General features: G+C 47.0%; 2 protein-coding genes across 2 annotated transcripts; both read left to right on the top strand.

The window, feature by feature from the left end:
- Window positions 1-6,026: 6,026 nt before the first annotated feature.
- MIA (MIA SH3 domain containing) lies at window positions 6,027-7,474 on the top strand (the record flags this gene model as incomplete). Its single annotated transcript, XM_080703390.1, has 4 exons — window positions 6,027-6,156; window positions 6,450-6,583; window positions 7,015-7,125; window positions 7,451-7,474. 4 exons carry the CDS (start codon window positions 6,027-6,029, stop codon window positions 7,472-7,474), a joined length of 399 nt encoding a protein of 132 aa, XP_080559516.1.
- Window positions 7,475-8,470: 996 nt separating this feature from the next.
- Window positions 8,471-14,099, top strand: RAB4B (RAB4B, member RAS oncogene family; the record flags this gene model as incomplete). The annotated part of the gene is made up of 7 exons (XM_080702943.1): window positions 8,471-8,486; window positions 9,712-9,792; window positions 10,053-10,167; window positions 11,917-11,979; window positions 12,063-12,217; window positions 13,802-13,897; window positions 13,984-14,099. 7 exons carry the CDS (start codon window positions 8,471-8,473, stop codon window positions 14,097-14,099), a joined length of 642 nt encoding a protein of 213 aa, XP_080559069.1.
- Window positions 14,100-23,944: the final 9,845 nt, after the last annotated feature.

The following is a 23,944-nucleotide window of genomic DNA, read 5'->3' as shown; positions in this document are numbered from 1 at the left end:
TTCTATATCTCTAATCTCTTATCAAAGACTACATTCCTTTTTTTTTTTTTTGGTGGCACTGGGGTTCCTGGAAACCTTTCCACCTCTGGGCTACACTCCCAGACCTATTTTATACTTTTTTTTATTTGGAAACAGGGTCTCTTAATACAGCCCGGCTGGCTTCGAACCTGCGCAATCCTCCTGTCTCTGCCTCCCAAGCGCGGGGATTACAAGCGTGCGCCACCACGCCCGGCTCGAAGACTACATTACTTTTATATTTTCATGTCATGTCAGCATTTGGGATTGCTGTCTTGTAGAAATTTGTTTTCTTTTATCCCATTGACAGGTGAGTTACAATGCTTGAAATTTTTATTTTTATTTTTTATTAAAATTTTTTTATGGGTCTGGGGATGGAACCTAGGGGCATTTGACCTCCGAGCTACACCCCTTGCCCTATTTTGTATATTTTATTTTGAAACAGGGTCTCACTAAGTTGCAGAGGGCCTCACTAAGTAGTAGCTGAGGCTGTTGGTGAACCGTGATCCTCCGGTCTCAGCCTCCAAAATGCTGGGATTACAAGCGTGCTCCACTACACTTGGCTTGAAATTTTAATTTTATTAACAAAGAGTAAGACAAACTCAATAGGAAGAAAAAAAGTATTAACCAGTGTTTAATACAAATAAGCCACTGAAGTCCAAATATTCAATGATGCCTTTTCCTGTCTCTTTATATTCTTTTTTTGAAATAGGGTCTCACTAAGTTGTGGAGAGCTTCACTAAGCAGCTGAGGCTTTCTGTGAACCTGCAGTCCTCCTGTCTCAGACTCCTAAGTACTGGGATTACAAGTGTATACCACTATACACAGCAAGTGTTCTGTTTTTTTTTTGTTGTTGTTGTTGTTTTGGTGGTACTAGGGGTGGAACCCAGAGGCTTTCTACCTCTAGGATATATTCCCAGAACCATTTTTTATATTTTTTATTTGGAAACAGGGTGTCACTGAGTTGCTGAGAGCCTCGCTAAGTAGCTGAGGCTGGCTTCGAACCTGCGTGATCCTCCTGTCTCAGCCTCCCAAGCGCAGGGATTACAAGCGTGCGCCACCACACCCGGCTGCAAGTGTTCCTTTTTTTTTTTTTAAATTTTTTTGTGATAATGGGGATTAAACCCAGAGACATTCTTCCTCTGAACTACACGGCATTTGACCTCCGAGTTACACCCCCTGCCCTATTTTTTATTCTTTATTTTGAAACAGGGTCTCACTAAGTTGGGAGGGCCTCACTAAGTAGCTGAGGCTGTCTGCAAACTGTGATCCTCCTGTCTCAGTCTCCCAATGCTGGGATTGTAAGTGTGCACCACCATGCCTGGCTTAGTCTTATTTATTTATTTATTTATTTATTTATTTATTTATTTATTTTCGTGGTACTGGGGTTCCTGGAAACCCTTCTACCTCTGGGCTACACTCCCAGACCCATTTTTATAATTTTTTATTTGGAAACAGGGTCTCTTAAGCCGGCGTGGCTGGCTTTGAACCCGCGTGATCCTCCTATCTCTGCCTTCCAAGCGCGGGGATTGCAAGCATGCACCACCACGCCCAGCTTAGTCCTTTTATTTTTGAAAACAAGGTCTCACTGAATTGCGAAGGGCCTCACTGAGTAGCTGAAGCTGTCGGCAAACTGCGATCCTTCTGCCTCAGCCTCCTGAATGCTGGGATTACAAGGATGCGCCACCACGCCCGGCATGAGTATGTTCTTTCTAAATACTACTTTTTTTTCTCTTGGTGTTGGGGATTGGACTCTCAGTCTGGTGCATGCCAACCATATGCTCTACCACTGAGCTACACTCCCAGCTCCTCCTGAGTATTTCACACACTATCTCATGTACATAGTATTTATTGATTGATGAATTTTCTCTCCTGTATGAGAGGCCTTTAGTTTTCATTATTTGAGAGATTTTTAGCAATTGAGTTCGGGGAATAGTATAGTGTCCATAGTCAAAATTTATTTATTTATTGGTACTGGGGCGTGAACTCAGGGGCATTTCAACTTTGAGCTGTACTCCCTGCCCTTTTTTATTTTTTGTTTTTGTTTTTGTTTAGTGTTTGACGGAAGCCCAGGGGTATTCTGCCTCCGAGCTACACCCCCAGTCTTATTTTTTATTCTTTATTTGAAACAGGGTCTCACTGTTTCACTGCTGACATGACATGAAAATACAAGAGTAATGTAGTCTTTGAGAGTTGTAAAGGGCCTCACTAAGTAGCTGAAGCTGGTCACGAACCACGATGCTCCTGTCTCAGCCTCCTAAATGCTGGGATTACAAGCGTGTGCCTCTACACTCGGCTTCCCTTTTAATTAATTAACTAATTTATTTATTTTCGGTATTGGGGATGGAACCCAGGGGTATTCTACCTCCAAACTACACCCCCAGCCTTATTGTTTTTTTTTTTTAATTTTTAATTTTGAAACAGGATCTCACTGAGTTCCAAAGGGCCTCACTAAGTAGTAGGTGAGGCTGTCCTTGGACTGCGATCCTCCTGTCTCAGCCTCCTAAATGCAGGGATCACAAGCGTGCACCATCAAGCCCGGCTCCCTTTATTATTTTGAAACCAGTTTCTGAGGCTGGCCTGGAGCCTGGAATCCTTCTAAGTGTCTCCAGTACTGGGATTACAGGCGTGAGCCACTGTGCTCCAGAATACTTATTAAATGAAGGAGTAATTTTAAAAAGTTTTAAAATGGGAAGTTTAAACATATATGAAATAACGTTAGAGCTGAACCCCATGTTCCATTCCATCTGCTTAACAACTTGTGGTAAATTTTTTCAAGCAAGCTTCCAGTCTTTCATCACTTCTCACATCTGGGTTAAGCAAATCCTAGACATTCTGTTAGCTCCGTAACAGTTTTATATTTGAGTATTATTCTGAAATATAAAAAACCACACCACAGTGCCATGATCATTCCTAAATAAATTTTTTTTTTGTAGTACCGGGAATGGAACCCAAGGACATTGTACCTCTGAGCTATACTGCCAGCCCTATCTTTTAGTCTTTACATTATTACTTTTGTGTGTGTGGGTGGTACTAGGGGTGGAACCCAGAGGCATTTCTACCTCCAGGCTATACTCCCAGACCTATTTTATACTTTATTTGGAAACAAGGTTTCACTAAGTTGCTGAGAGCCTAAGAGGCTGAGGCTGGCTTTGAACCTCTGCCATCCTCCTGTCTCAGCCTCTGAAGTGCTGGGATTACAAGTGTGTGCCACCACGCCCAGCTTTAGTCTTTTTATTTTTTGAAACAGGGTCTCACTGCCTAAATAAGTTTTTAAATAGCATTTGATGCCTTATTAGTATTCAGATTTTTAAAATTTTTATAGATAACATCTATATGCCCTTTCAGAATTCAATTAACTGAATTTATTGTAACTGGTTTATATGCCTCTTAGTGTGAGCATCATGGCACATGCCTGTAATCTCAGTACTTGGGAGGTTGAAATAGGAGAACCTCACAGGTTTGAGGTCAGCATCAGCAATTTGGTGAGGGTCAGAGTAACTTAGTGAGACCCTGTTTAAAAACAAAAAAAATAAGCTGATTGTGGTGGTGCATGTTTGCAATCCTAGTACTTGGGAGGCTGATATAGGAGGATTGCAGGTTTACAGCCAGCCTCAGGGGCTTTCTACCTCCAAACTACACCCCCAGTTCTATTTTTATTTATTTATTTATTTATTTTTATTTATTTTTTTGCAGTACTGAGGATGGAACTCAGGGACATTCTAGCTCCAAGCTACAGCCCCAGCCCTATTTTTTATTCTTTGTTTTGAAATAGGATCTCACTGAGTTGCAAAGGGCCTCACTAAGTAGCTGAGGCTGGCAGTGAACTCCAGTCCTCTTATCTCAGCCTCCCAAATGCTGGGATTACAAGTATGCACCAGTACAATAGGCTCCTTCTTTCCTTTCTTCTTTCTTGGTACTTTGTTGGTCCTTTACCACTGAGCTACATCCTAGATATTTTTTGTTTCTTATTTTATTTATTTACTTATTATTGATATTGGAGATTGAACCCAGGAGTGGTTTTTTTTTTTTAAACCTCTGAGCTACATCCCAGCCCCATTTTGTTTTATTTATTTACTGATTTTTGTGGTATTGGGAATTGAACCCAGGGGCATTCTATTTCTGAGTTATGCCCACAGCCCTATTTTTTATTTCTTATTTTGAAACAGTCTCACAAAGTTGCAGTGAGCTACACTAAGTTGCCAAGACTGGCTGGGAACCTGCAAACCTCTTTTCTCAGCCTCTCAAGTACTGGGATTACAAGTGTGTGTGCCATCACACCTGGCTTTTTAATTTTATTTTGATAGAGTCTCACTAAATGTGGAGGCTGGCTTTGAGAAATCTCAGGCTCTTGAGTCACTGGATTAGATAGTGCCCCACCATGCTCAGCTACCCTTTCATATCCATGTAATATATATGTTATACCTTTCCATATCCCACCCATGTAGAGTGTGTGTGTGTGTGTGTGTGTATTTTTTGGTGTGTGTGTGTATTTTTTTGGTGTGTGTGTGTATTTTTTTGGTGTGTGTGTGTGCGTGTGTGTGTGTGTGTGTATGTGTGTGTATGGGGGACATAATGGTCCTGAGGATTGAACCTGGTGGCATTTTACTATTGAGCTACATTTCCAGCCCTATTCTTTCTTTCTTTCTTTCTTTCTTTCTTTCTTTCTTTCTTTCTTTCTTTCTTTCTTTCTTTTTTTTTTTTTTTTTTTTGTTTGAAACAGGGTCTCACTAGGTTGCTGACAGTCTTTATAATTTGCTGAGGCTGGATTTGAACCTGCAGTCCTTCCTCCTGTTTTAACCTCCCACGTACTAGGATTACAAGCATGCACCACCATGACTGGCTAAAATGGGGTTATAAGCTAGGCGTGGTGTGCACACTTGTAATCTTAGTACTTGGGAGCCTGAGACAGGGGATCATGGGTTCCAGGATAGCCTCAGCCAGTAGTGAGGTTCTCATCAACTTAGTGAGATCCTGTTTCAAAATAAAAATAAAAATATGGCTGGAGGTGTATCTTGAGGTAGAATACCCCTGGATTCAATCCCCAGTGCCACAAAATAAAATAAAATGGAGCTGGGCGTGGTGGCGTATGCTTGTTATCCCGGCATTTGGGAGCTGAGAGGCTGAGACAGGAGGATCATGGTTCACGACAGCCTCAGCTACTTAGTGAGGTCCTTTGCAACTCAGTGGGATCCTGTTTCAAAATAAAGAATAAAAAATAGGACTAGGGGTGTAGCTCGGAGGTAGAATGCCCCTGGGTTCAATCCCCTGTACTGCAAAAATAAATAAATAAAAATAAATAAATAAATAAATAAATAAATAAATAAATAAAATGGGCTTATAATAGCCCCTCCTGTGGTGATAGAAACTCTGTATCTACTTGTTTTTAATAAAGTATACTTGGAGAAGGCTCTGTATCTGCTTTGATCACTATTCCTATTTTATAGATGGGGAAGATGAGGCTCTGAGAGAAGAATACCTTGATCCAGATCAGCCAGTTAGGAAGCAGCCTGTGAGCGTGGACCGTGAGCATTGGCTAGCTTAAGTCCCAACACACAGTATTCCCTTAGTGCCTGAGAGCTAGTGGCAATCAAAGGGCTGCCTTGTTCTCCTGCCGCTCAGCACAGGAAATTCCAAGGTTGTTTTTCCATACTGGCGCTCCTCTGGTTCAGTCTCTGGAGGGGAAAGTAAAAGGGTACCCAAGCTGACTCAAGATGGAATTGAATATCTTAGCCTGCCTGTTAAGGCATCTATTGAGGGGGTGGCTGCCACTTGGATGTGGTATGAATTACTTTGGTCCAGTCTGGGCATTTCCTCAGACCTGTGGCCTTCACCCTGTCCTTGAAATGGTTCTGGCTGGATAGCAGCCTCTAGGTGGTGCAGGCAAACTTTAGGACTGGTTTGGGGCGGGGATAAGACTGAGAACACTGGTTTCCTTGTGCCTCTGAAGACAGGGAGGGGAGGAAGAAATTGGAGACCCCATTCCCCACTATCACTCTTGCCCATGGTCCATGATGGCATGGTCTCCAGTGCTCCTCGGTGTCATCCTCTTGCTGTCTGCTTTCCTAGGGCCTAGTGTGGCAGGCCGCTCCATGCCCAAGCTGGCTGAACGGAAGCTCTGTGCGGATGAGGAATGCAGCCGTAAGAGCGGGGACAGGGAGCTGGGGCTTGGGTTGCTGGTCTGCGGTGGGATGCTATTCCTTTTTCTTTTTGTGTGATACTGGGGATTGAACTCAGGTGCAGTCTACTTCTGGGCTATACCCCCAGCTCTATCTCATTTATATTTTGAAACAGTCTCATGGAGTTGCAGAGGGCCTCATTAAATTGCTGAGACTGGCTGCTAACCTGTAGTCCTCCTGTCTCCGCCTCAAGTGCTGGGATCATAGGCGTGTACCACCATGTCCAGCTGCCACTCCTTTCTATCCCTTCCCCAGACCCCATCTCCATGGCTGTGGCCCTTCAGGACTATGTGGCTCCTGACTGCCGTTTCCTGACCATACACAAGGGCCAAGTGGTGTATGTCTTCTCCAAGCTGAAGGGCCGGGGGCGACTCTTCTGGGGAGGCAGTGTGAGTCCTGGGAAAGCGATGGGGTGGCAGTAAACGTGGAAGTGGGAACTTCAAGGCAGTGAGCCGAAAGAGAGATACTGGGGAAGTGAGATATTCTGTGATCTACTTTTTTTTGGTTTTACTTTATTTAGCAGTTGCAGGGCACCTACTTGTTGCCAGGTTCTTTACTAGATACTAATGATACAACAGTAAATGATTCCTTTTATTCTAATGGAGGGAGATAAGTGATAAGCAAGGCATCAAAAATATCGGCAAATATGTGCTGCTATAAGCATTAATATAGTGAGTGGCTGCTTTAATTGGGTGCTCAGGAAGGGCATCTGAGCTGAGATTCCAGTGACAAGGATGGAGCCAGACATGTGGGGAGCAAACGGAGACGTGCACAGCCTTCAGCAGGAATGAGCGTGCCACTCAACTTTCAACTCCTCCAGGTTCAGGACGATTACTATGGAGACTTGATTGCTCGCCTGGGCTATTTCCCCAGTAGTATTGTTCGGGAGGACCAGACTCTGAAACCTGGCAAAATTGATGTGAAGACCGATGTGAGTGTTCACAGGGGTGGCAGAGTTCTGGGTGGGTGGGGGGACTTGGCTTGTGCTGATGGGCAAAGATGCTCCTACCCTTGGTGCTCTGGCAGCCTCGCTGTGTGTGGGGGGGACAAATTCTTTACCTGTCTCAGCTTTCTCACCTGTAAAATGGGGAGTGAATTCTAAACTCCGGTCTAGTTGGGAGGCACAAAAGTAGAAGGCTCTAGGATAACCCGTGGCCTAACTTGGCCCCTGTGGCTACAGCTTTGTTAAAACCACCAGATTCCTGTTGATGTGACCACTGATTTTCTTTCCACTGTTTTCCCTTTCTCTTTTCCAGAAATGGGATTTTTACTGCCAGTGAATTCAACATACTGCTGTCCCTGCTGTTTTTTCCTCCCTGCTTTTACACAAATACATCAGCCAAGAGCAAAACGCTGGTCTCTGTTTTTTGGGGTGGGGTGGGACGAATAGAGGAAATGTTTTGTAAGTTCCTGAATCTAGCCAGTCAACTCCCTGAATGTGGTAAAGTCAGTGGATGCTAGGTAGAGTTTCACAGGTTCCTGACTAGCCAATCAACGCCCTGAAGGTGGCAACGTCAAAGGATGCTAGGTGGAGATTCACTGATGAAGCCCTTTGCTTCAAGCTGGCTTTCGAGGCGGGCTCTTAAGCTTAGCGAACAAGTAGATGGGGTAACAAACGACCCACGAGGGGATCGGGTCCTTCCTAGACTAATGAGAAGTAGTTGAACTATTGGGAACGAGGCAATCCGACCACGAGCACATAAATCGCTGGGCACAAGTTTTCTTGGAGAATATCTGCAAAGCGGAGTGGAAAGTAACCTGCGTACATCCTCCCAATTTTCCTAATCTTTGCCCTTGGAGTCAGGAATCGCACCCACTAGTTTAAGATCCGCTCCTCTTCCAACTCTTGTCAATCCTGCCCGTCCGTGTCCCCGCCTCCAAGTCCGCGCCTACCCAATCCGAATCTCGACTCTGTCGGGGTCTCCTGACCAAATCCGTTCCTCGGTTGGCGAAGCACCTCTGCACCGCCCCTTCCCACTCGTTCTACCAATCGCTGGTGGTGTCACCGCCCCCTCCGACTCAGTGCCTCGTTTTCCGCCAATCCAAACCCTTTGTCCCGCCCTCTGCCCGCCGTGTCGGCCAATCCCTGGGGTCGGGAAGCGTGGCCCGGTATCCCGCAGCACTAGCGGGTCGCGCCGGAGCGGGGGGTGGAGGCGGAAGTGGCGCCGGGTCCGGGAGTAGGAGCCGGGGCTGCAGCCGGAGCGGAGCGGCTGCCAGCCGGAGAGCAGGCGCGGCCGCGGCGCCATATTGCGGCCCTCAGCGGCCGCGACCGAGTCATGGCCGAGACCTACGGTGAGGGTGGTGGGCTGAAGCTGGCTGGGGTCTAGGGTCTGAGCTCAGGAAGGATGCGGCCTGTGGAGATGGGGCGGGGCCTTTGTATCTGGGGGCGGGGTCTGCCGCTGTAGGGGCAGTGCCTAGGTGGATGCTGGGAGGGGTTTTGTGGGGCCGGGGCTGAGCTTAACCTATTTGGGTGGAGCCTGAGGGTCTGGTTCGTGGGCTAAATAGATCTGGGGCGGGACTTGAAGGATCCTGTCATGATGGGTTCTGGGTAGGCCTTGAGGGAAGAGATGGAGCTTCATATACTGGAGCGAATGGGGTAGGGCTGACTGTGAATGGAGGGGTCGTGCTTTTGGGTCTAGAAGGAACCCTGAAGAGATGCTATGAACCCTAGGATTGATCTGCCTCCAGAGGTCTTGAATGGGGTTGGCGTGGGTTGTCCTTGACTTAAAGTTGAGAATTCAGTGGCAAATAATGGGGCTGAAGCTTGAGAACAAGGGTGGGAAGAAGAGGTTGGGAATTGGAAAATGAATAAGGCTGTACAGTAGCAGCTGGTCGAGGTGACAGGAGGCGATAGAAGGTTCTGGCTTAGGAGTCAGAAGGACTTGCCTTCATTCAACAAACAGGACGGCCGAGGGATCAAAGTGCAAAGACCCTGAGGTGAGAACCAGTTTGTCATTTTCAGAGAATTGACCGAAGGCCAGGGGCTATCGCAGAGTAAATGAGTAGGAGTAGTCGGAAGTGAAGTCAAGAGGGACAGCGGCTATATGGAGGATTTAGTAATATTATAGTTAAAATCTTAGACTCTGGAGACCTTTAGCTTGGGTTTGACTCTCAGCTCGGCCTAGATCATAGGCAAGTCAGTTAACCTCTCTGGCCTCAGTTTCCTCATCTGGAAAATGAGAATAATTAGTAGAATAGCTTTCTCCTAGGTTTTTCTGAAAATTAAGTTAGCTATTGATATAAAGAAAGATCTTTAGAACTTCCCCTTAGTTGACTATATAAGAGTAATCTTATTCTGGGGTGTGGCTCAGTGGTAGAACACTGGCCTCACACATGCAAGGGCCTGGGTTCCATCCCCAGCACCACACACACAGAAAAGCAGTATGTATCTGTTGTTGTCTGTGGCCATTCTCTACTGTGTCTTGCTTCTCTCCCTCTAACTCGTCTTGGTTTCCCTCTTTCCCCCTTTACCCTTCCCTCCCTGTGGGTATCCTTGATTTGGGCTTCGTCTGCTCAGACTTCCTCTTCAAATTCCTGGTGATCGGCAGCGCAGGAACTGGCAAATCATGTCTCCTTCATCAGTTCATTGAGAATAAGTGTGAGTTTCTGGCAGTGGCCCCGGGAGCAGTGAGCCGTGATGTGGGCGTGCTGTGGGCAGGTGGGCAGCTGGCAGGGTGGATAGGGCTGGCCGTAGGTGTAACTCCAGCGCTGGCTTTTTGACCCTTGCGTTTGGTGTATGCTCGTTGCTAGACTCCCAGTCACCTCAGTAATGAGAATGGGGTGGTAGAGACAGCGGAGGCCTTGGAGACCGAGACCCTCTGAGCCTTTGCATGCTGCTTCTTTCCTTCCCACACCCAGTCAAACAGGACTCCAACCACACGATCGGCGTGGAGTTTGGATCCCGGGTGGTCAACGTGGGCGGGAAGACTGTGAAGCTGCAGATTTGGGACACTGCTGGCCAGGAGCGGTTTCGGTAGGTGGGCTGAGCTCCCAAGGAGGGCAGGCAAGGGAGAGGGAGGTGTTCTCAAAGTCACGGGAGACAGAACAGTAGGAGCGAGGAGGCACTGAGAGGGCAAGGCAGAGGGGGAGAGAGATTGCATACTATGTTCCTTCTACAGCATGGCAGGAGAAAGAGGAAGGAAGGAACGGAGGGAGAGAGGGAGGGAGGCAGGGAGGGATGGGTGGGCAGACGAATGGACGGAAAGAGGAGGAGGCTTGAAGGTGGGGCTGAGAGTAGTGTTTACGAGAGACCCTAAAGTAGAAAGGGAAAGAGACAAGGGCTGAGAGAGGTGAAGAACGATAAAGGACGTAAGGAAATGCCAAGAAAAGCAGGTCAGAGGCAGAGAGAGGGAAGGTGGACAGGTATAGCCAGGGAGATGGAGAAACAAGATGTGTGGTAGGAGAGGAAAATGTGTGGGGACCAGCACACCATAGGTCTTCAGAAAGTGTCTGCAGAAAAGTTGATAGAAGCTGGGCGTGGTGGTGCACGCTTGTAATCCCAGTATTTGGGAGGCTGAGACAGGAGGATTGCGGTTTGTGGACAGCCTCAGCTACTTAGTGAGGCCCTGTTTCAAAATAAAGAATAAAAAAATAGGGCTGGGGATATTGCTCAGAGGTAGAATGCCCCGGGGTAATAGGTGCCAAGTTAATATTTGTGTGCTGATTGACTTGCATGAAGTTTGTAGAGCCCAGAGACAGAGAAAGATGTTGAAAGACAGTAAAAGGGAGATGGGTGTGTGACGTGGGCTTGACATTTGCAGTAAGTGCTCTTAATAAGTGCTTGTGGAATAAACTGCATGAGTTACAGAGGGATTCAGACTGGTGAGATGGGGAAATTCATAGTTAGCTACACCAGAAAGGGGGCATCCACTAGATATGGCAGTAGAGAACAAGAAGATGGAAGATGTTACATAAGACTTGGCCCAGGCTTGGCTGAGGGAAGATGCTCAGAATATGTTGAAAGAATGGATGAGTGAATGAATGAGAGGGAAGGTGAAGGTTAAGTATGAGGGAGCAGAGCCAGAGCCAGAGCCAGAACTAGAGAGACGGAGAAGAAAATAGAGAAAGCCGGGTGTGGTGGAGCACACTTGTAATCCCAATACTTGGGAGGCTGAGACAGGATCAAAGCCAGGTTCAAAGCCAGCCTGGACAACTTGGTGAGGCTGTGTGCAACCTAGTGAAACCCTGTTTCCAGATAAGAGAGAAAATCAGGGTGGGGCTGTAGCTTTGAGGTAGAATGCCTCTGCGTTCAGTCCCCAGTACCAAAAAAAGAAAAAGAAAGAACAAGAAAAATAGAAAAAAGGGAAATAAAGACACACAGCGGGGAGTTTAGTTCAGGGATAGAACTCCACCTGTGCACCCTGGGTTAGATCCCCAGCACTGGGAAAAGAAAAAAAAAAGCTATAAAAACACACATAAAAGAGATACAGAGAAAGAAACAGACCGATGCAGAGAGGCAGAGATGCAAGGATAGAGAGAGTCAAAGACAGGGAGAAACAGAGATAGGCAGCCAGCCAGCCAAGTGAGATAGAAATTAAGAAACAGAGAATTCCAGGCAGAGAAATATATATATTTTTTTATCTCACCCAGACCAAGGCCAGGTTTTGGGGGGATGGACTGGCAGTGAAGGGGGGCCTCCGAACCACCAGTCTCTCTCCGCAGAGGGGGGCAGTCTCGGGGAAGACCCCAGCCTTGGGGTGACTGGGTCCCCCTGGCCCCACAGGTCGGTGACACGGAGTTATTACCGAGGGGCAGCTGGAGCCCTGCTGGTGTACGACATTACCAGGTGGGTGCACAGCATGGGTGGAATGGTAGGGGTGGGCACAGGAAGCCCCTTTCTGACCTCCTTCCTCTGTCCCTTTCCCACAGCCGAGAGACTTACAACTCGTTGGCCGCCTGGCTGACTGATGCCCGCACACTGGCCAGCCCCAACATTGTGGTCATCCTTTGCGGCAACAAGAAGGACCTGGACCCCGAGCGCGAGGTCACTTTCCTGGAGGCCTCCCGCTTTGCTCAGGAGAATGGTGAGGGCCGCGCTGAGGGCCAGGTGGGGGTGAGGGTGAGGGCACGGCAGTCCACTGTGGCCACGCCCTAAAGATGGGAGTGCCAAAGTCCTGGTTCAAACCGGAGTGCTGAGCAGAGGTCACAGCACCTCTGCCTCACAGTGTGAGTTAAGGAGGTCGTCTGCCCATGGAGAGCCTTTAGTACCCTTTGGCGCAGAGTGGGTGCTACATGGGTGTTAACTGCTGAGAACTTCCCAGCCTCCCAGGGAGGCAGCACCGGGAACTCGTTTAAGGGGGAGGTTGCAATATTTGGTGGCCCTTGGGATAGGCACATTTTGTGAATTAGGGAGATGGGCCTGGGGGACCCCAGTGGGACAGGCACTGGTGCTCAGGTAATGCAGCGGACTAACAGGTCCTGTCAAAAGGTTTACAAGTAAAAACCCACTTGAAAACACTGTGCTGGCACTGGGTGTGGTGGCGCACGCTTATAATCCCAGCATTTGGGAAGCTGAGACAGGAGGATTGTGGTTCGCAGCCAGCCTCAGCTACTTAGTAGTTAGTGAGGCCCCTTGCAACAAAGTGAGACCCTGTTTCAAAAGAAAGAATAAAAAAAATAGGGCAGGGGCGTATAGCTTGGAGGTAGAATGCCCCTGGGTTCCATCCCCAGTATTGCAAAAAACAAAAACAAACAAACAAAAAATCCACAAAACAAAAAAAACACTGTGCTGGCGAAAGCCTGTAATCTCTGTACTTCAGAGGCCAAGAAGGATCACAGGTTTGTTTGTTGGTTTGTTTGTTTTGGAACTGGGGGTTGAACCCAGGGGCATTCTAACCTCCGAAGTATATCCCCAGCCTTCTTTTTCATTGTTTATTTTATCTTTATTTTTATTTATTTTTTCAGTATTGGGGATGGAACCCAGGGACACACTACCTCCAAGCTATACCCCAACCCTGTTTTTTATTTATTTTGAAACAGGGTCTCACTAAGTTGCAGAGGGCTTCACGAAGTAGCTAGGGCTGGCCGTGAACCTGTGATCCTCCTGTCTCAGCCTCTCAAGTACTGAGATTACAAATGTGCACCACCACACCTGGCTTTGAGGAGGTTTTGCCACTGGAGAGAGAGAGAGAGAGAGAGAGAGACAGACAGACAGACAGACAGACAGACATACAGACACACAGACACCAGTTCAAATCCTGGCCCTAACTTACCGGTCCGTGAGGCCGTGTCACGTGGCTCATGGGTATGATGGGCCTGGGCTGCTGAGGAAACCAGTGATAAAGACAGCTCTAGGCCTGGCCCTCATGATGCTCAGCGCATAGAAGAGAAAATTGAGAGCCAGGATGGGGATGCACAGGAGGCTGGGGAGCCCAAGGGAGACGCTTGACCCAGGAAGTCAGGGACGGCTTCCTGGGGAGGAGTCGTGTGTGCTGTGTCCAGAAGGAAGAGCTAGGTGGGTAGCGTGGGGAAGGAGACAGCTCTCAGGAGAGGGGAACAGCATGAATGGCATGCGCAGAGGCCCGAGGTGGGGGCTGGGGTGAACTGAATGAGAGGCAGTGTTCAGTGGGAACGGAGGCTAGGGACTGACTGAGGCCCTACCTCTGCAGAGTTAATGTTCCTGGAGACCAGCGCTCTAACCGGCGAGAACGTGGAGGAGGCTTTCCTGAAGTGTGCTCGTACCATCCTCAACAAGATCGACTCAGGTGAGGCCCTGACTGACTGAGAGTGAGTGGGAGGCAGGGCTCGAGGGTCTCTGGGGGCCAGTCCTGACCTCGCCCACTGCCCGCAGGTGAGCTAGACCCCGAGAGGATGGGCTCGGGCATTCAGTACGGCGATGCCTCCCTCCGCCAGCTGCGGCAGCCTCGGAGTGCCCAGGCCGTGACCCCACAGCCCTGCGGCTGCTGAGACCTGCAGAACCAGGTAGGACACGGGCCGGAGAGGCGGGAGTGGTCTTCTGGGAAGCAGGGCCATGAACATGGAGACATGAGAATGGGACAACAAAAGAACCAGAGTAAGAGACAAAGGTGCAAAAGCACATGAGCCAGAGGAGCCGTTCCTGGCCACAGAGGACCATCCTGCCTTCTCCACCCAGCCCTCTGCCAGCTCTCAGGCTTGGACCTCATGCCCCCGCTTAGATTCTCACCTGTGTCTTGGAGTGCCCTGTGTGAGGCTCCTGGGAGACAGCAGTGGGGAAAACCGATACGAACCCCCGGCCCCAGCTGAGTGTGGTGGCACATGCCTGGATTCCCAGCAGTTGGGGAGGCTTGAGACAGGAGGATCCCAAGTTTGGGACCAGCATGGGAAACTTAGCAAGACCCTGTCTTAAAATAACAAACAAAAGCCAGGCGTGGTGTTACCCCAGTACTTGGGAGCCTGAGACAGGATGATCGCAGGTTGCTGGACAGCTTCACCAACCTTGTGAGGCCCCCTCCACAACTGGTGAGACCCTGTTTCTGAATAAAAAAATAAAATAGGGCTGGGACTGTAGCTCAGAGATAGAATGCCCCTAAATTCAATCTCCAATACCACAAAAAAAAAAAAAAATGAAAAAAAAATTTTTTTAAACTGTAAAACATCTGGAGATGTAGGTCAGTGGTGGTAGAGCGCCTAGCATTTATGAGGCCCTGGGTTCAGTTTCTAGTACTGCAAAAGAGAAAAAAACTAAAACAGCTGGGCGTGGTGGTACACGCTTGTAATCCCCGCGCTTGGGAGGCGGAGATGGGAGGATTGCGTAGGTTTGAAGCCAGCCTTGCTGGCTTAAGAGACCCTGTTTCCAAATAAAAATATAAAAAATAGGTGTCTGGGAGTATAGCCCAGAGGTAGAATGGTTTCCAAGAACCCAAGTACCACCAAATAGGAAAAAAACAAAACAAAACCCCAAAACATTCTCTTGGGAGACAGACAATAAATAAAATATGTAAGTAAATTAAAGAATAGTTAGGGCAGTAAACATTATGGAGAAAAAATGAGTCAGACAGGAGGGTGGATGCTTATTTATTTATTTATTTATTTATTACAGTACTGGGGATTCAACCTCCAAGTATTGAATCCAGGGGCATTCAAACTCCAAGCTATACCCCCAGCCCTATTTTTTATTCTTTATGAAACAGGGTCTCATTAAGTTGCAGAGGGCATCACTAAGTAGCTGAGGCTGGCTGTGAACCTGTGGTCCTCTTGTCTTAGCCTCCCAAGTACTAGAATTACAAGTGTGTGCCACAATGCCCGGTTCCACTTTTATTTATTATTTTTTATTTTTTGGTACTAGCGATCTAACCCAGAGGTATTCTACCTTTGATCTATACCTCCAGCCCCTTTTTATTTTTAAATTTTATTTATTTATTTATTTATATTTTATTATTTAGTGATACCAGAGACTGAACCCAAAGGCATTCTACCTCTGAGCTAAACTCCCATCCTATTTTATTTTATTTTTTTACTTTGAAACTGGGTTTTGCTAAATTGCTGAGAGCCTTGCTAAGTTCCTAAGGCTGGCCTCAAACCTGTGATCTTCCTGTTTCAGCCTCCCAAGTGTTGGGATTACAGGCATGTACCACCATGCCTAGCTTTATTTTTTAATTTTATATACAGGGTCTCAGTAAGTTGCTGAAAGTCTAAGTTGTCTCACTCACACAGGCTTCCAATCTGTGATGGAAGACTTAGTGATGAGCTTTTAAACAAAACAATGAAGCCAGGGGTGGTGGCACAGGCCTGTAAACCTAGTAACTGGAAAGCTGAGGCAGAATGATCACAGGTTTGAGAACAGCCTCAGCAACTTTGTGAAACTCTATTTAAGAATTTAAAAGAAGCCAGGCGTGATGGCGCACACTTGTAATCTCAGTATTTGGGAGGCTGAAACCAGAGGATCACAGTTCACAGACAGCCTCGGGTACTTAGTGAGGCCCTCTTAACTTAGTGAAACCTTGTTTCAGAAATAAAGAATGAAAAAAAAAATAGGGTGGGGAGTGTAGTTCAGAGGTCAAACACCCCTGGGTTCCAGTCCTAGTACCACAAAAAATAAAATAAAAATTAAGCCGGGCATGGTGGCCCACGCTTGTAATCCCAGTGTTTGGGAGGCTGAGACAGGAGTATCGCATAGGTTTGAAGCCAGCCTCAGCTACTTAGTGAGGCTCTCAGCAACTTAGTGAGACTCTGTTTCCAAATAAAATATAAAAAAGAGGTCTGGAAGTATAGCCCAGAGGGAGAAAAGCCCCTGGGTTCCACCCCCAGTACCACTAGATAAATAAATAAATAAATAAAATAAATTAATAAAATAAAAATTTAAAAGAGTTGCAGGTATATTTTGGTGATAGAATGCTCCTGGGTTTAATCCCCAGTACCACCCCTCCCCCCCAAAAAAAAGCATCACCTGGCACAGTGGTACATGCCTATAATCACTGTACTTGGAAGGCTGAGACAGGAGGATCGCAGGTTTGAGGACAGCCTCAGCACGTAGTGAGACTCTATTCAACCAAGCAAGATCCTGTTTCCAAGTAAGAAATAAAATCAAGCTGAGAGTATAGTTTGAAGGTAGAAACCTCTGGGTTCATTCTCCAGTCCCACAAAAAATGACAGACAGACAGACAGAGAGACAGACAGACAGAAAGAAAAGAAAAGAAAAGCAAAGCTGGGCGTGGTGGTGCACGCTTGTAATCCCCGTGTTTGGGAGGCTGAGGATCACGCAGGTTCAAAGCCAGCCTCAGCTGACTTAAGAGACCCTGTTTCCAAATAAAATATAGAATAGGTCTGGGAGTGTAGCCTGGAGGTAGAAGGCCCTGGATTCCATCCCCAGCAAAGAAAGAAAGAAAGAAAGAAAGAAAGAAAGAAAGAAAGAAAGAAAGAAAGAAAGAAAGAAAGGGGAGAGAGAGAGAGAGAGAGAGAGAGAGAGAGAGAGAGAGAGAGAGAAAGAAAGGAGTATCACTGAAGCTAAGAGTGGTAGCACGTGCCTGTAATCCCAGTACTTGGGAAGCTAAATTAGACTTGGCAATTTACCAAGACCCTCAGCCACTTTATGAGACTTTGTTTCAAATTAAAAGATAAAATAGGGCTAGGGGTATAGCTTGGTGGTAGAATGCCCCTGGCTCAATCCTCAATACAAAAACAAAAAATCCAGAACAATGAGGGAGTCCTGACTGAGAAGGGAATGTTTGAACAAAAACCTGAAGGAGGGCGTCCTATGGCTGTGTGAGGCAAGAGAGAGTTTCAGACAGAGAGCAGAGCAGGTGCAAAGGCCCTGGCATGGGTGGGGAGGCCTAGGCGCCATGTGGCAGGGTGTGGTGTGTGCTTGTTAGGGGTGGGGGAAGCTGGCCAGCTGCTGCCTGTGGGCCCTGGAGAGCGCTCTGGTGGTGCGAGTGGGTGGTGGACAGCCCAGGCTGGGTGGGGGTATTGAGAAGTAGGTATGTTCTTTTTCCTTACTGATCTCTCTTTCTCCAGTCTTATTTCTTTGTCTCTTTCTCTCCCTCCCTCTCTCTGTTCTTTTTGATACTTGGTATCGAATCCAATGCTTCCTACATGTTAGGCAAAGCATGCTTTACCACTGAACTATACCCTCAGCTCTTTTATTTTATTTTTGTGGTGCTGGGACATTCTACTTCTGAGCTACACCCCCAGCCCGAGTTTTTATTTTTGTATTTCGAGACAGATTCTCACTAAGTTGTGGAGGGTTTCACTAAGTGGCTGAGGCTGGCTGTGAACTCGGATCCTCCTGTCTCAGCCTCCCAAGTACTGGGATTACAAGCGTGCACCACCACGCTGGTTTATTTTATTTTATTTTGAGACAGAGTCTCACTAAGTTGCTCATACTGGCCTCAATCTTGAGATCCTCCTGCTTCAGCCATCCCAGTAGCTGGAATTCCAGGCATGTGCCACAACACTTGCCATGACTCCTTTTGATGCAATCATTGGGTTTATTTATTTATTGTTTGCAGTACTGGGGATGGAACTCAGGGGCATTCCACCTTTGAGCTATACCCCCAGGCCTGTTTTTTATTTTGAACAGGGTCTCACTGAGTTGCAAAGGGCCTGAGTAGCTAAAGCTGTCTGTGAACCCCATCCTTCTGTCTCAGCCTCCTGCCTATTTGTTTATGTAGTGTGTGGTACTGAGGATGGAATCCCAGGGCCTTCTACTTCCAGGCTACACTTCCAGACCTTAGGCTCTCATTTATTTACTGAGTGCCTCGCTAAGTTGCTATGGCTAGCTTTGAACCTGCAATCCTCCTGTCTCAGCCTTCCAAGTACTGGGATTTACAAACATGCACCACAATGCCTGGATTTTATTTTAAAATTTTTTTTAGTGGGCCGGGCGTGGTGGCGCATGCTTGTAATCCCAGTGCTTGGGAAGCTGAGACAGGAGTATCACACAGGTTCGAAGCCAGCCTCAGCTACTTAGTGAGGCTCTCAGCAACTTAGTGAGACCCTGTTTCCAAATAAAATGTAAAATAGGTCTGGGAGTATAGCCCGGAGGTAGAAAGCCTCTGGGTTCCACCCCCAATACCACCAAAAAAAAAAAATTTTTTTTTAGTGGTACTGGAGATCGAAACCAGTGGCATTTTATCTCTGAACTACTTCCTTAGCCCTGTTTTTAATTTTTTTTTTTTTATTTTGGAAACAGAGTCTCACTACTTGCTGACACTATTCTCGAGCCTGTAATCCTCTGGTTTTAGCTTCCTAAGTATTGGGTTCACAGGTATACACCACCACTCCTGCTGCTCTTTTATTTATTTATTTATTTTTTATGGTACTGGGGTTTCTGGAAACCCTTCTACCTCTGAGCTACACTTCCAGACCTATTTTTATATATTTTATTTGGAAACAGGGTCTCTTAAGCCAGCAAGGCTGGCTTCGAACCTGCACGATCCTCCTGTCTCCGCCTCCCAAGTGCAGGGATTACAAGCATGCACCACCACGCCCGGCAATTTTTATTTATTTATTTTTTCGGTACTAAGGCTGGAAACTAGGGGCATTCTACCTCTGAGTTATGCCCCCTGCCCAATTTTTTATTCTTTATTTTAAAACAGGGTCTCACTGAGTTGCGGAGGGCCTAAGTAGCTGATGCTGTCTGTGAACCGCGATCCTCCGGTCTCAGCCTATTTTTTTTTTTTTTTATTCTTTAATTTGAAACAGGGTCTCATTGAGTTGCAAAGGGCCTCACTAAGTAGCTGAGGCTGTCCTCAAACCATGATCTTCCTGACTCAGCCTCCCAAATGCTGGGATTACAAGCGTGTGCCACCATGTCCGGCTTGGTCCAAACTTCTTGATAGGCCTGCAGTTCCCTGCAGGATTTGGTCCTGTCCCCACTCTGTGGGTGTGGATTTCTCTCCCCAGTTCTCCCTTCTCTCCTGCCTGCCTGGCCCACTTTCAGGCATTGGCAGCTCCAGGGTGGCTGTAGGGAGAAGTGGTGAGACTTTGGATCTCCTTTGGAGGGAGAGCCAGCTTGGTTTCCTGATGGAATGCATGTGCAATTTGAAAGAGAATGAAAGAAAGAGAGGGAGGGAGGGAGGGAGGGAGAGAGAGAGAGAGAGAGAGAGAGAGAGAGAGAGAGAGAGAGAGAGAAAGAAAGGGAGAGAAAGAGGGGAGAAAGATGAGTTCTTTTGACTGTGTTGTCTTATTCTTGGCTTTGGTTTCCTCATCTGTAAACAGGGGCCAGTAATAGTACCTGCCTCCTAAAGGTGTTGGAAAGAGTAAATAAAGTATGCCAGGCATGGTGGTGCATGCTGTAATCTCAGGATTTTGAGGCTGAGATAGTATCACGGGTTCAAGGACAGCTTTAGCAACCTAGCGAGACCTTGCTTCAAAACAAAAAAATAGCTGGGCGTGGTGGCGCCCACCCGTAATCCCAGTACTTGGGAGGCTGAGACAGGAGGATCGCAGGTTCGAAGCCAGCCTCAGTGATGTCCTCTGCAACTTAGTGATGCCCTCTGCAACTTAGTGAGACCTGTTTCCAAATAATAAAATAAAAAGGGCTCAGGCTGTATGTAGTTCAGAGGTAGAATGCCTTTGGGTTCAGTCCCAAGAACCACAAAAAATAAATAAAAAATAAAAAGTGCTAGGGGTGTAGCTCAGAGGTAGAATGCTCCTGGGTCCAATCCCCAGTACCACATAGGCACCCACACAAAAAGACTAACTAAGGTAATTCACGCGAAGTACTTAGAATGGGTCTTAACAGTACTAAAACTTGATAAACAGTTGGGGTTGGTGGTGGGTGTCTGTAGTCTCAGTTTTTCTGAGGCCGAGACAGGAGGATCGCTTGAGTCCAGGAGAGTTTGAGGCCACCCTGGCAACAAAGCAAGACCCCATCTCAAAACAAAAACAAAAACAAAAGCCAGGTGTGGTGGAGCACGCTTTTAATCCCAGCATTCGGGAGGCGAAGACCAGAGGATCTCTGTGCCTGGACAGCCTCAACCACTTATTGAGGCCCTTTGCAACTTAGTAAGACCCTGTTTCAAAAAAATAAATAAAAAGACTAAAAACTACAGTAGCTGGGGGTGTAGCTTGGAGGTAGAATGCCCCTGGGTTCCATCCCAGTACCGGAAAAAAAAAAGGGGACTCCATGAACTGAGCTGTTTATTATTTTGCTTCTTATTTAACTTTTTCTGTGTGTGTGTGCGGGTCTGGGGATGGAACCCAGGGGCATTTGACTTCCAGGCTACACCCCCTGCCCTATTTTTTATTCTTTATTTTGAAACTGGGTCTCACTGAGTTGCAGAGGGCCTCACTAAATAGCTGAGGCTGTCCGCGAACCGCGATCCTCCGGTCTCAGCCTCCCGAATGCTGGGATTATAAGCATGCGCCACCACGCCCGGCTTCATCTGTGTGTGTGTGTGTGTGTGTGAGGGGGTAACTGGGGGTTGAACCCAGGAACAATCTACCTCCAAGCTACACTCCCAGCCCTATTTTTTATTCTTTTTTTTTTGTGTGTGTGTGTGGGTCTCGGAATGGAATCCAGGGGCATTTGACCTCCGAGCCACATCCCCTGCCCTATTTTTCTTCTTTATTTTGAAACAGGGTCTCACTAAGTTGCGGAGGGCCTCAATAAGTAGCTGAGGCTGTCCGAGAACTGCCATCCTCCAATTTCAGCCTCCCGAACGCTGGGATTACAAGCGTGCACCACCACACTCGGCTTATTCTTTATTTTGAAGCAGGGTCTCACTAAGTTGCAGAGGGCCTCACTAAGTACCTGAGGCTGGCCGTGAACCCGTGATCCTTGTCTCAGCCTCCTGAATGCTGGAATTACAAGTGTGCTTCCACCATGCCCAGCTGTTTCTTATTCATCTTAAGACTGTGGGCTCTGCAGAAGTGGATGGGTGTGTATTCTTCACTTCAGGGCTGAGCACAGTCTCTTTCAGAGTTAAGTAATGCTTTTACAAACTTTGTTGACTGCAGTTTCATATTTTGATCTAACATAGTCACACCTACATGTAAAACTCAAAAACGTTTGCCTACCAAAGATATTCTCTGTTTTCCCCAAGTTAAATTCACATAACATAAATTTAACCATTTCAGCGAGGCCTGGTAGCACACACTTGTAATCTCAGTATTTGGGAGGCTGAGACAGGAAGATTGCAGGTTCACAGCCAGCCTCAAATACTTAGTGAGGCTCTCTGCAACTTAGTGAGACCCTGTCTCAAAGTAAAGCATAAAAAATAGGGCTAGGGGTGTAGCTTAGAGGTAGAATCCCCCTGGATTCAATCCCCAGTATTGCAAAAAAAAAAACTTTAAAGAGTACAGTTCGCCAGGTGTGGTGGCACAGATTTGTAATCTCAGTATTCGGGAGGCTGAGACAGGAGGATCACAGTTTGCAACCTGCCTCAGCTATTATGTAGTGAGTCTTTTGCAACTCAGTGAGACCCCGTTTCAAAATAAAGATTAAGAAATAAGGCTGGGGGTGTGGTTTCAAGGTAGAATGTCCCAGTACCAAAAAAAAATACCAAAACAAAACAAAACAGAGTACAATTCACTGGCATTGATTACACTCACAAGGTTGTGCAACCACCTTCTCTATCTAGTTTTAGAACATTCATTATCCTAAAAGGAAATTGTATACCCACTAAGCAGTCATTCCCTACTTCTAGCAACCACCAGTCTACTCTCTCTCTCTCTCTCTCTCTCTCTCTCTCTCTCTCTCTCTCTCTCTCTCTCTCTCTCGGAATTGAACCCAGGAGCACTCTTCCTGTGATCTACACCCCTAGCCCTACTTTATTTTTGAAACAGGGTCTCACTAGGTTGTGGAGGTCTTCATTAGGTTTTTGAGGCTGGCTATGAACCTGGGATCCTCCTGTCTGAGCCTCCCAAGTTATGGGATTAGAGGTGTGCATACCATGTCCTGCTGCTGCTTCTTTTTTTCTTCTTTTTTTCTTTTTTTCCTTTGCAGTACTGGGGATGGATTCCAGGGGCATTCTACCTCTGAGCTATACCCCCAGCCCTATTTTTAATTCTTTATTTTGAAATAGGTTTTCACTGAGTTGCAAAGGGCCTCACTAAGTAGCTGAGGCTGTCCTTGAACCGAGATCCTCCTGTCTCAGCCTCTGAAATTCTGGAATTACAAGTATGTGCCACCATGCCCTGCTGACTCTGATATTATCTATTTTATCCCTTTTTTGTGATAGTGGGAATTGAACTCAGGGTCATTCTACCTCCAAGCTATATCCTCAGCCCTATTTTTTATTCTATTTTTGAAAAAGGGTCTTACTACGTTGCAGAGGACCTTACTAAGTATATGAGGCTGGCCTTGACCCTAGAATCCTCCTGTCTCAGCTTCCCACTTCCTGGGATTACAAGCATGTTCCACCATACCCAGCTATTTTACCCTATTTGAAAACAATAGTCAAGGCCCACTGAACTAATTTCCTGTCTCATGTAGTAGTGTACTTTAGAATCAGTCTGGAGAGCTTTAAAAGATAAAAGAATTTTAAAAGGCCTGTGATTTCCAGGCCTTACTCCAGAGATTCTGAAGTAATTTCAGAATTTCTAGAGGTTTCCAGGTAATGCTAAATGCAGCCAAAGCAAGAATCACTATTCTAATGTGTCTCTCCAGTTTGGAGAAACACTGGAATGAAATTTATTTATTTATTTATTATTTATTTATTTTTGCGGGTCTGGGGATGGAACCCAGGGGCATTTGACCTCCGAGCTATACCCCCTGCCCTATTTTTTATTCTTTATTTTGAAACCGGGTCTCACTGAGTTGCAGAGGGCCTCACTAAGTAGCTGTCCGCGAACCGCGATCCACCTGTCTCAGCCTCCCGAATGCCGGGATTACAAGCGTGCGCCACCATCCCCGGCTCAGGAATGAAATTCAAAGCCAGGTTGATCGGGGACATAGAGGGACACAGATAGTGGGGACATGATATTTAGACACTGCAGTGTCCCTTTACAAACTCAGACAGCTCTCTAAGGCATACAGGGAGATGCAAGTGCCCTCAGAGGGAGAAGGAAGGGGGTGAAGAGAGAGAGAGAGAGAGAAAATATGCTCCAGATTTCCTGCAGAGGAGAAACAGAAAGACAATTCAGGGAACTGGTGAACAAGAAGGGTATAGATAGACCCAGATGGGAGGTGAGGAAGATACTCAGAAATGAGACAGACATTGGCTAGACAGACCCAGGACTCCTTCAGGTGACCACGCCCTTCTCTTTCAGCTCACCTGTTCTCCAGGACCAGCCCTGTCCTCCTTGCTGGGGCCCAGAACCAGGCCCCCAGAGGCTGTGCCCCAGCCTGCCCTAGCCCCGGAAAAGCTGCCCTGCCACCTGCCCTCCTT

The sequence above is a fragment of the Muscardinus avellanarius genome, assembly GCF_963383645.1.
Source record: "Muscardinus avellanarius genome assembly, chromosome: 10".
NCBI classification, from domain to species: Eukaryota; Metazoa; Chordata; class Mammalia; order Rodentia; family Gliridae; genus Muscardinus; species Muscardinus avellanarius.
Note: the sequence above shows the minus strand (reverse complement) of the source record. Positions and strands in the feature narration are given on the sequence as shown.